The 12,658-nt window shown below is 33.2% G+C and overlaps 1 protein-coding gene across 1 annotated transcript; it reads right to left on the reverse strand.

Moving 5' to 3' along the window:
* Positions 1-3,756: 3,756 nt before the first annotated feature.
* Positions 3,757-12,413, reverse strand: LOC131161788 (endoglucanase 9-like). The gene is made up of 7 exons (XM_058117752.1): positions 12,389-12,413; positions 7,596-7,729; positions 6,980-7,483; positions 6,662-6,811; positions 6,010-6,121; positions 5,547-5,713; positions 3,757-4,095 (listed from the first exon to the last, which is right to left on the reverse strand). Exons 2-7 carry the CDS (start codon positions 7,641-7,643, stop codon positions 3,757-3,759), a joined length of 1,320 nt encoding a protein of 439 aa, XP_057973735.1. The 5' UTR covers positions 7,644-7,729; positions 12,389-12,413.
* Positions 12,414-12,658: the final 245 nt, after the last annotated feature.

Raw genomic sequence — 12,658 nt, forward strand, 5'->3', positions numbered from 1 at the left:
TTGGGCACAACTCAAGAGAAAGAGAGGCATGCAGAGGGATAAGCAAAGTAGGGTTCCCCATGTTGTTGCCATTTGCACTTGCTAGCTAACCAAGTGCTACTTGAAAAAATTTTTGGCTTGAGTATGATTGATGCATGGCAGGTGCATTATATAATGGGAGGGATGAGTTTTTTTTACCCCCTCAAAATTGTTTTGCAAAATTTGTAGAGTAAAAAATTTAATACTCAATTTATTATTCATTAATGGAATCAATTCTTTGAACTCGACTGCATAAAAAAGTTCAACATGGAATTCCCACTTTTACTTTCTTCCCAAATTTAAACCACTTTCCTTTTCTTTCACTAAGCAGTCAACCATAAAAAAAGACAAATTTGGCTAGGGTTTTTCTAATTGTTAATGCACTGCCCAATCTACATCCATTTTGTCACCAAATTCTTAATGAAAAAATTTTTAGTGCATTACTTTTATTACATCACATTACTTTTTTCATCCAAACAGAAAAAAAAAAATATTACAACGATGCTTCCTACACATAAGAGGCGTTTGTTTGATCTGAAAGACCTTTGAATAGATGCTATGTTTGAACTAGTTTCCTGAATAAGTGAACTATTAGAAATTAGAACTTTTGTTGGCAGCTTTGAATTTTCTTAAAATTCCTTTGATATAGCCTAGACATGGAAACATGTTCGATTCATATTCAAAGATCTCTTTTTCTAATTTTATCCCTCATTAAAATTTAAATGACAAAAAACTCAATACTCAAGTGATTAAAATTAAAATTATAAATTTAATTTTGTATAGTAATAAATTATATTTTTTATTTATAATTATCAATTAAATATACGGCAAGAAAATATTGTTTACGTTAAATTTAAGACTTTAATATTATGCATTTGTTTATTAATTTTATCAAATATTTATGTTCCTAGAATTAAAAAGGTTAAAATTGAAAAAAACGATACATATTCAAAAATTAGATACCAAATAGTTAAGGGCCAGTTCAAATTCAATTTGGAACTAATCCTCAAAATTTGAATTCAATGCTTAGCACTTAATACTTAATTTACCAACTATCCCATAGTATTTAAAACACACCAATTGTAAGATTTCACATTATCATTGGGCCCACACAATTGAGTCATAATTGTGAAGGACCCCTCCTCCGTAAGTATTTTACCAAGAGAAGCTCACTTACCAAAATATATTATAGATTGCTCTATAGATAGATACTAAAAATTAAGGAGATTAAAAGTTCCTATAACAACAACAACAAAACCAAACCTTAGTCCCACTAGGCGGGATCGGCTATATGAATCCATTTCTGCCAATTTATACGATTATAAACCATTTCTTTTGATAGATGAGATTACGAAGTTTCTCCTCGGTGAAATTTGCAAGGCACCAATGAGCGTTTAATATGATAAAACATAAAGATAAAAATACTTTTGAAGATAGAAAAACATTAAATTTAACCTAAGACATTCGATACATAAATAAAAATATGCATAAATTCCCAAGCCCCATAATTATAATTTATACCTACTTTTTAAAATAATATTGTCCAATACATACATAAAACAGGAAAAAGGTACGAGTAAATCTCGATTCCATCGATCATCAACATGAATTTGCATGCCCATGATAAACAATTAAAAGATTAGTTATTAATGTGATTTTAATATGAAGATTATATTTGAGAATTTACTGAAGGCAAGCAAATTTTAATTTCTAACATTTTTTTGAGTAATTTGTTTAACTTCCCAATTGAGCCTCATTTTTTGAATTTGATCTTTTTAAACATGTTCTATGATCCGAGAGGATGTCGTCTCCGGAATAAGCAAGCACTCTTTTGCTACTCTTAATAGAAATCGTTGCAAATAAACATCTTGCGCGGAAAACATCACAAGTAAGCATCTCTTTCGTGATGCTTTCTAAAAAAAAAAAAAAATTGCAAATAATTACTTTTTGTTATTATTATTTTTTTTTCAAAATTTTCTAAAAAAATGGTTGACTTTTTTCTAGTGACATGAAAATGTTAATAAGATGCAATTTTGACCAAAGTGAAAACATATTATCGAAGTGAAAACTAATAAAAGAAGTAGGATCTATGCTAATCATAACAAAGAAATTCTTAGTTTGTGAGGTTATAATAATCACAATCAACTAATTTAGCCTTATTTTCACTTATTTATTTAATTTTTTAATTACTCGAACTCTTAAGGCGGCACCAAAGCGGGGAAGAATGCGATTTGGTGGCTATCTGCCATATTTGGTGAATAAATTTCCTTGACTTTTTTACAAAGCTGTTTCAAAATTTTGTTTTCATATTCAATAAGTAGCTTCATTTGGTTATATCTTACATTCTTTTTACATATTTGGTGAGTAGTTCTTTTAAATGCATATTTTGTTAATATTTCCTTGATTTTTTTTTTTTATATATGAGTATATTTAAAAAAAAAAATACATTTCCATAAATATCACTAAAATATGCTTCCATATTAATTAATGCATATTTTTCTTAGTTACTACCCTATTTTTTTTTTTATTACATAGAAACTTTAGCCACCAACGAGCTCTTCGGACCCCCTAGTACGGGACCAAACCTACGGATCAGCGTCCTCCACCCCCAGGTCTCACTAATTAGGGGAAAGTCCGGAATGTGGATACGGCTTTCGTGCATCAGTTGGACGTTCGACCAACTCGATCCCTGGGACACATCTCCATTATCATTAATGGTCCCCACTGGCTTATAGAGAACTCTCATCATCCACGGTCCTTGCTAACTCATAGAGCGAACTCTCACCATCCACGGTCTCTGTTGGCTCATAGAATAAACTATCACCATCCACAGGTACCGCTGGTTCCGTGAGTGTATTTACCTAGAATTGAACCCTCGATGCTCCTTCTTACATGTTGATACCTTTTCACCGTGCCATGCCTGTGGTTACTATCCTAATCTTTTTTATATATTTGGTGGATTGTTTTAAAATTTTTCTTGAAGGAACATCTCATTACTACTGACCCGTTTGACACTTGGAAAATGTTAGGGAAAGAAAAGGAAAATAATAAGGATTTCAATTTTTTACATTTGATTTTTTAAATGGTATTTGACATGGAGAGAATACAATAGAGAAAATGAATTTCCTTCTTTTTTTCCTTTCTTTTCCTTTTTCAAAGAAAAATCTGAATACAAACTAGTCATTAAAGTTTGAAACTTTTAGGTTAAAGAAGGTTTCAAAATTTTGTGAAAAGTCAAAAGAGATATGAAACAAAAGATGTACTACTTCTATGCTAACATGTGTTTCCGAATTGACCAAACTAATTGTTTCCTAAATTATGTTTTCATATTTGGTGAGTAGTATTATTATTGAAAAAATTTTGTAACTTTTGCCTAAATTTTGTTTCCATATTTGTCAACTAATTAAATTTTTTTTTTTATAAAACTATTCCTAAATTGCAAAACTATTTTATAATTAAGAAAAATGAAATAACAAGATTAGAAAACTCTATCCATATCTAAACGTAATTTCATTAAACTTGTTCTTGATTTGACGTAGCACAAGTGTAATCTCAATTTGCAACATAATTAATAAGTAAAATTAGGATATAATTAACTTCCCAAAACCTCAATCTCAAAAGTACCTTAATGACGTCGAATGTGAGTGGGCCCATGCTCATACACAGGGCCCACCCACACCCTGTGTCTTTTCAAATACTGATGGGATTAAAATTTGAGCAGCAATATTATCTATCTAATTAGTAAGAATATTTTGCACTGATATATGCCAAGGGTCCGACTGCGGCGGCATTGATATAGGTGGTGGGCTCCGACTGCCCGTAATTGGGTCGATCGTCCGCGAAGTTGTCGCTGTTGTCCGGGCCGCCGGCGATGGCTCCGATTAAGGTGTAAGGGTTGGCGGTTTGCGCATAAAAATATTTAAAACCCTCTTGGCAACCGATGGTGGTTGGAAGAGTTTTCTTTGAAGGCGAGGATGCTGCTCTGTGATGAATTCTCTGCGGATACCGTGTTCCGAATCCATAGTGGCCCACCATGTACGACATTTTCCTAGGATTTGCCCCTAGTATATAGTCCACCTGGAATTTTTCATATTATTTAGGGCCTGTTTGGGTCAAAAATTTTATTTAAAATAAAGAAAAGAAAAGAAAAATAAAGAAAAAATTCATTTTTTATAATATATTTTTCTATAAGAAATACAATTAAAAATGAAAGTTTATTTAATACGATTAAAAATTTTTAAAATGTAAATATTAATGATTTATAAAATCAAAATTGTGTTCATGGATTCGATATATTTTTTATTTTCTTCTTCAATTTTCTTGGCAACTAAATATGAAAATGGATGCCTTGAGATTTTTTTTTCTTTTAAAAATATTTTTCGAGTTCTAAATTGGGTCATAGGGTCTATTTGAATCAAGGATTTTAGTTAGAAACAGGAAATTAAAGAAAAATAAGAAGGAAACTCATTTTTTTACTATATTTTCAATTTATATACCAAAATACACTAAAAATGAAAATTTATTTTACGATGGTTAAAAATTAAAAAAAATCAAATGTTAATGATTCATAAAATCATATTTTAATTCATTGATTTGGTATATTATTTTGTTTACTTTCTTACTTTCCTTGATAATCAAATACGAAAAATTCAATCTTAAGATTTCCAAGTTCCAAATAAGGCGTTAATTTATATGCTATGAAATAAAATTGGGTTCATCACTAAATCGCAAACCTAGTTTTCTTTTTCCTATTTTTTTCTATTAATCTATCTTTAGTTTTACATTAAGTTGGGTTTTAATTAAAAGTACCTACATTTTTGAATCAAACTTCTCATGTTGGATGGAAACAAATATATTTCAATGGAGACGGAATAATTAATTTTTGAGAAAAATATAATTAAGGCCATGTTCTGTCATTTGAAACTATTTTATTTTTTTTTATTTTTAATTCTCTAAATAACAATAAAAATGTCTCCTTATTTTTTATTTTTTAAATTTATACAGAAAAGTCAGAAAATATTTTTAATTATTAATTTTTAGATTTCATATAAAAAGAATCTAAAAAATAAATGATACAAACTTTTTGTAATTATTTGAAAATATAAAAATGGAAAATGAATACTCAAGCAAATCCTAAACATTTCTCAATTTTTCTTTTGTTTGGAGAAATATTTTTTAAGTCATATTCACTTATGGAAAATACTTTTATTTTTCATCTTGATTTTTAAAAATAATTAAAAAATATCACATTATTTTTTAATTTTTTAAATACATATTAGAAACTTAAGTTTTTTTTTGTTTTTTTTTTTTTTGGTTTTTTTATAACCTCAGTATTTTAGCAACCATCGTGCCACTTTGGACACTATAGTGCGGCACCAAATCCGGAGAGTGGAAACTATCTGCTCATTAATGCACCCCTGATAACTTACTGGGGTAAACTCTTGAGGAGGAAACAAATACATGATTTAAGGAAATTACTTTAACTATTAAATAAAAGATACATAAATTGTTATGTGTAATAAGTCTACCTGTTGCTTAGCTAGGGTTTCTAGCTTAGTTGAGGTGGCCAAATAATTGGAGCCACACTTGAAAGTATGCTTTGTTGCAGTCATGTACTTGGCATAGGTGGTGAGCAAGAATGAAATTGCCATTACATATTGTGTATTGCTTCCATCAATCTTGTACATTAGCCCTCCTGCATAATCAGATTAACACCTTTCTTAAGCTTTTTTACTTTTCTTTTCTTTTGGTGGTGCAAATTGTGCATCATAATTTAGATTTTCAAATGCATAATTGCAAGTTATTTCACAAATTAAGGGAAAAAAAATATTAATTTATAAATTTATTTGATCGTGTCAAATTTGAAAAGATTTAAAGAAAAAAAAAAATAAAGATTTCCAAAATTAGATCGTGCGTTTTTTTGAAAATTTCTCGAGCATGGCTGGAAGCTTGAACATGTTAAAATGACTATTGAAATGTTTAATTAACTACCTCTCGTGTATCGTGTGCTCGAATAAGGAGACTGAGGTAGAATTTGACACATGAAATCTTCAGCTTGCCGTATAAATGGTTGGAAGGTGCTTGCATTACCCAGTAGAGCTTGCTACAAAAGACAGAAAAAATAATATTTTCTTAAACGTTAAAAATAAATTAATTCACCAATTAAGTGTAAAATATAAAAAAATTCTCTTGATCACTCTCAAAATTCTTCGGTTTGCTTGGTATTGTGTATCAAGCACATCAACACCTGGATTCCATGTACTTTTAGTAATGAAATCTATAAAACCAGTGATATGTTTGATTCATGTATAGCAAACATATTGAACAATCTCTCTCTCTCTCTCATCCCCACCTTTGATAAGGTATATATAAGTAATCATGCACAATCTTTCTTTGTATGTTCGTACACTTGTACTAGACACATTACTACCATTGATTCGTCTCATGTACCTTCAATGATGGGATCCACAAAATCAATGGTAGTGATGTGCCTCGTACAATTTTGTAACACACCACACACACACACACACACTCTCACTCTCTCTCTCTCTCTCTCTCTCTCTCTCTCTCTCTCTCTCTGTGCGCGCGCGCACATGTTTGCGCATACAACTATATTATTCTCTCTCTCTTTGTGTAGCTATACCTTTGATAAGAGAACACGGGCACCAGCAAATTTGTTGTCCCAACTAAAAATGTTCGTTGCATCGTTGGCTCCTAATGACTTTATACTATTAAGATAATAAGGATCGTTTGTTGCAGTATATAGCCATGCATTTCCCCACAATAGCTCATCCTAAACAACAACAAATCAAACATTAAGTCTCACAATATTTAAAAAAAAAAAAAAAGAGCAATTGAGCCAGCACAATGAACGACATTAATGGCCGGCCCATTAACAATTTCAAACATATGGGCCTACAAAAGAAATGGGCCGCAAACAACAACCGGAATCATTCCTTACCATATATCCAGAATAAGAGCAGTAGAATGGGCAGACAACGGATGCAAGGGAGTTGCTGTAAGCACCCCTATACTTCATTGCAAAGCTCATCAAATCCCTGGCAGTTCTCAAGAGCTTAGCTGAGTAGCCAGCGTTAACCCGCCGGAACACGATTGAAGCGGCGGCCAATGCAGCGGCAGTCTCACCGGCGACGTCGGAGCCCGGGTTCGCTGTCGAGACGGAGTATACGGGGCGGTCCGGGCTCATGTCCTCGGGCCGTTGCCAGCAGCTGTGGTCCTTATTAGGATCGCCCACTTGGACATAGAGCTTGCCGGGGGTCGTGGTTGCACATTTTAGGAGGTAGTCCGTGCCCCATTTTATGGCATCTTGAGTATGTTGCAATTCGGAGCCTAATTCCCTTTCGTACTCTATCGCGGCCCATGACAACATGGTGATGGTGAATGCCATTGGCAAGCCAAACTTTACGTTGTCGCCCGCATCGTAATAGCCTCCCGATAAATCTAACTGCAAAAATTAAAACAATTGTAGTGTCACATTTAAAAAAAAAAAAAAAAAGATTTTTGATATTACTATTGAAAATAAAAGACGATATTGTAAGAAATAATTGTGTACATACGTGACTCATTGAACCATCTTTGAGCCCAGAGTTGAACCTCCATGTCATTAGTTGTCCGGTTGGCAGGGCACCAGACCTTTGGCCTTGAAAGAATAGTATGGCCTTTGCTAGGGCTTCTTTGTATTTAGGGTCCGGGTTCCCTTGGACACAGCCCAAAAACACGACGCAGATGGAGAAGGACAAGCAAAGAAAAGTTTCCCTCATCGTTGCCATTGGCGCTTGCTTAATTGAGCAAGTAACAATTTTGGATTGTCGATTAGCTCATGAGTTTGATTGATGTGCGACAAGTGCTTTATATAGAATGGGAAATTGTTAATCGGCATCAAACAAAACTTAAATTTCTTTTAGTGTCCTTTTTAATGAGTATTATTGGTTTAGTAAATCGCACTAAGTGTTAATATTTTTTTATTATTAATTTCACTGTATTTTACAATGACTTTAATCATTTCTTTATATTATTTCTCTCAAAACACATAGCAAATATTATTTTCCCAAACACCAACTTAAGTATTTTTGAACATCAAAAGCAATTTTGACCCTTGTTTAAGCAAAATTAATCGGCGGTGTATGAATAATTAAAATTGATTTTTTCATGTTTTTCATTAATGCCCGACCACAGCAAAAGAAAGTACTTGAGTTTTTGTTAGGTGTTCAATTAGGGAAAATGATTTTGGATTTCATTGAAAAATTTTCAATCCTTTATCTCTATTTCCTTTAGCCGAAAAAATTATAACTAATAACTATGAATCTTGTTTGTAAACCAATTAGGTAACCGGCCTAATAGAAGCAAAGAATGTTCATTGGTCCCAAAAGGGAAAAGTCTTGTTGGCTTAAAGATATAAATTTCAACTATTGGGTATCTCTAATAATTAAGCTCTATTATATACAAGACAAACTTATTGACCTCCTACACTTTAAGCATTCACACTTTAAAGTGTTAAAAAATTGAATTATTTAATATATGAGAAAGACTTAATGGTGTCAACCCAATTTAAGCGAGGTATCAATATGCGTTTTGAATAATTAGTCGTTACAATTTTTTCTAACATCTCAAAACATTGAGGCATAAAATTTTAATAATGCTAAATATCTATTTAGCATACACTTGATATGGGATCACAACACAATGCATTTTTAGTTTATTTCTGAAATGTAGATTATAAAGCATGCCTGAAATCATGTGTATTGCATTATATATTTTGATTTACCTTTGGACTAGACTAAGTTATTGGTACCAAAACTATTGATGAGTAGTGAATAGAGAATTTTTTTTTTTTTTTAAGAAATAAGCAAAGTGTTAGGCATGCTTGAATAGAGAAGGTGGGAGGTTATTTAAAATTGAGAGAGAGAGAGAGAGAGAGAGAGAGAGCTATATACTCATATGGCTCTTTCTTTTATGTTTCTCCTTTGTCATTTTTCAAATAAAATATTGATAAAGGTTTCCTTTATCATTTTTAAGATAAAAATGATAAAGATAAACAAGTAAAAAGAAGAATAAGCACTACGTACTTAAAACGACCCACTACCTTGTGTAAGCATAATGGTGTGATTACTGAATGTGTGTATATATATTGTATTATTCTTTTGACTATTTTACATACCAAACTTATTTACATATATCACATGATAAATAACACTCATAATAAGGAATGCAATATTTTTTTTTTAAAATTACGGGCAACAAGACTAGAACTCAGGACCTCCTGATAACTAGATCTGATATCATGTTAGATTACTACTTTACCTAAAAACTTAAACTGTTAGGTTGTGAGCCAACAATGTATATCAAACTTTAACAAAGATGATTGCGTAGAGATTTAGTATATAAATGTTGATAATCATGACAAACAGGAACTATTTGTGTGCTATTTAGTTCAACGAAACAAATCGAGGTTAATTTTGTGTTGTCAAAACCAAGCTCAGATGACATTTTTGGCTGTCAACAATTTTGTGACCATTTGAAAATAAATTTTAGGTACCCAAACCATTGATTGTCAATCTAACTTATCCCTTTTGCTTTAAAAAATAGAGTCATTATATTATTTTAATTTTGAAGAGGCCAAGTAAATGAAAATCTTTTTGAAAAGATATTTAGGTTCGGGAGTATAATTGTAAATAGAAACGGTAGTTCTTTTAATTCCTTTTTGATGGAATACAAAGAACTAACACTGTATACTACCCATTCCACGAATGATTATCGTATTTACATTTTTTGTGTGTGTGCGCGCGCGTTAAGAAAAGTAATTCTCTATGAGAAAAAGTTATTTTAAGACATGAAGAATGAGTTGGAGTAGTTGCTGGTCGATTGTGTGCAGAGATCGGTCGACCGCTTGTAGCAACCTTTTGTCCTTCTTTGGTATTTTTACAAAAAAACTCTCTCTACCCCAAACCTATTTTCAAAAGACTTTGGTAAGGTTTATGAAGAGTACTTAATCTCATTAAGACCATACTACTTTATACCTTTCCAAAACGAACAAACATATACTTAACACTTTACAGAGAGAAATTAAGAAAGAGAAGAAATCTAAAGACTTTTGGATTTTGGTTATTATGGCAGAACCTACAATCATAGATTGCCTACATATCCTTCAAAAAGAAAACCAAGTCATCTATAGTTCATAAAAACATTTTCAAATTAAGATCTGGATAACATTTGATGATTTTTTTGAATCCCTTGGAAACATTTGAAACCTTTGGTTGAAAAATCTTCATTTTTGTTTAAAAATTTTGATTTTCTAATAAACTCTTTCCGAGAACAAAGCCTCAAAACCAGGTAAAAGTTGAAAAACATAAACTCTTTCCGAGAACAAACGCTGCCACGTGGCCTAATAGTAAGCACTAATGCCGTTTAAACAACCATTAAGTTAAACCGGCCCAGTTTTAAACCACTAGAACTTCCTATAGCCAGTTCAGTGATTTTTGGACCGGTTCTTTGCAACCCAAAATCGGTTTCTAAGGTTTTTCGACCTTCGGAACACATTGGTAGCATCAGATTTATCAAAATCAATCCTCATATCTTTGTTTTGATATATTAAATTCGATGGCTAATGGTACTACCCAAGCGGTCATTCCACAGTTGACCTGGGAGAATTATGACAATTGGTCGATTCAAATGAGAGTCATTCTAGGTGCTCAGGATGTCATGGACATCATTGAAGATGGGTACAGAGAAAGCCCATCAAAAGAAGCCGAAACAGCTATGTCAGATGCTCAAAGAACGACCTTGCAAAATGATCGAAAGAAGGATTACAAGGGAAAGTCCATAATCTACCAAGGTCTTGATGAGACCACGTTCAAAATCATCGCCTCCGCCAAGACATCCAAAGAAGTTTGAGACTTTCTCCATCGAACACACAAAGGTGTAGATAAAGTGAAGAAGATTCGTCTTCAAACATTGCGAGGTGAGTTCGAATCTCTAAAAATGAAATCTACTGAATCTATTACTGACTAGTATACACGAGTTACAGTAGTATCAAATCAATTGAGAAGAAATATAGAGACTCTCAATGACAAGAGAATTTATGAGAAAATTTTGCGATCTCTAGATCCAAAATATGATTATATAGTTGTGACCTTAGAAGAAACAAAATATTTGGAAACAATGTTCATAGAAGAACTTGTGGGCTCACTCCAAGCCCATGAGTAGAAAGTCAAGAGAAGGAGTGATGATAAAGCACTGGAGCAAACCCTCCATACGAAGTTGTCCTTCACTGCAGATAGATACGACAAAGGGGGGACATCATAGCAAGGAAGAGGACGAGGCTGAGGATCTCGCGGAAGAAATTTTGGAAACTTTGACTCCAGAGGAGGTGGCAGAGGCGAAAGAGGTCCCACTAGAGGAAGATGAAATCAATAGAACTATGTCCCACGAGGCAAAGGACAAGGAAGAAGAGGAGGATACAACAACCACTCGAATGTAAACAAAAGAAACATTCAATGCTACAACTATCATAAGTACAGAAACTATAGCAATGAGTGTTGGGGATGACAACAAGAAAAGGTTAGCGATGAGGCTAACCTCGCTGAAACTGAACATGCAGATTGAGAGTCGTTGATGCTGATGGCACATAATTCAACTCCCTAGGACCAAAGTGTTTGGTACCTTGATTCTGGAGCCAGCAACCATATGACTGGTAGAAAGAACTTATTCTTTGAACTTGATGAAAAAGTTCAGGGGGATATATCTTTTGGCTATAATTCTAAAATCCCAGTCTCAGAGAGAGGAGATGTGTTGATCAAACAGAAGTCCAGAGATCATGCTTACATCTCTAACCTCTATTATGTGCCAGATATAAAGACTAATATACTTAGTCTCGAACAACTCGTAGAGAGAGGCTACTGAATTAGCCTTAGTGATAAGCAGATGGTGATAATAGATGCTCGAGGAAAGCTTGTTACTCGAGTACAAATGGCAAAGAATCGAATGTTTCCGCTCACCATCCAACATGATATGCTAAGGTGTTTGAACGCTATCATCAAAGACTGGCTATGACATCTAAGGTATGGGCATCTAAATTTTGAAAGTTTGAAACAATTGGGAAGCAAGAAGATGATGAAAGGCTTACCCAACATCCATCATCTAAATGTGATATGTGAAAGCTGTATTCTGAGCAAGCAATGCAGAAACAACTTTAGAAAACAAGCCGACTGGAGATCTACCATGCTGCTCCAATTAATACACACGAACGTGTGTGGTCCACTAAGATCATTTTCAAATGGACATAATTGATGCTTCCTCATCTTCATCGATGACTACAGCAGGAAGACATGGGTCTACTTCGTGAAAAGGAAGTCAAAGGTGTTCAACAAGTTCAAAGAGTTCAAAGCTTTTATGGAGAAATAGAGTGACTGCCGCATCAAGTCACTTCGGTCAAACCAAGGAGGAGAATACAAAGATGAAGCTTTCTTGGAATTCCTTAGGCATCAAGGGATTCAAACACAGTTCACACCGACCTACACTCCCCAGTTGAATGGTGTAGCCGAAAGGAAGAACCGCACAATCCTTAACATGGCCAGAAGCATGTTAAAGGATAAAAATGTGCCCAAGAGTTTTTGGGCAGAAG

The sequence above is a fragment of the Malania oleifera genome, chromosome 8 (assembly GCF_029873635.1).
Source record: "Malania oleifera isolate guangnan ecotype guangnan chromosome 8, ASM2987363v1, whole genome shotgun sequence".
NCBI classification, from domain to species: Eukaryota; Viridiplantae; Streptophyta; class Magnoliopsida; order Santalales; family Ximeniaceae; genus Malania; species Malania oleifera.

Bases quoted from the DNA above. Each gene is read 5' to 3' on its own strand.
- LOC131161788 (XM_058117752.1), bottom strand. From the start codon at position 7,643: ATGACATGGAGGTTCAACTCTGGGCTCAAAGATGGTTCAATGAGTCAC. The intron at 6,812-6,979 runs GTAAGGAATGAT...GTTGTTGTTTAG, and splicing joins GCTCTTATTCTGGATATATG to GATGAGCTATTGTGGGGAAA. The intron at 6,122-6,661 runs GTATAGCTACAC...TGTCTTTTGTAG, and splicing joins CCCGTGTTCTCTTATCAAAG to CAAGCTCTACTGGGTAATGC.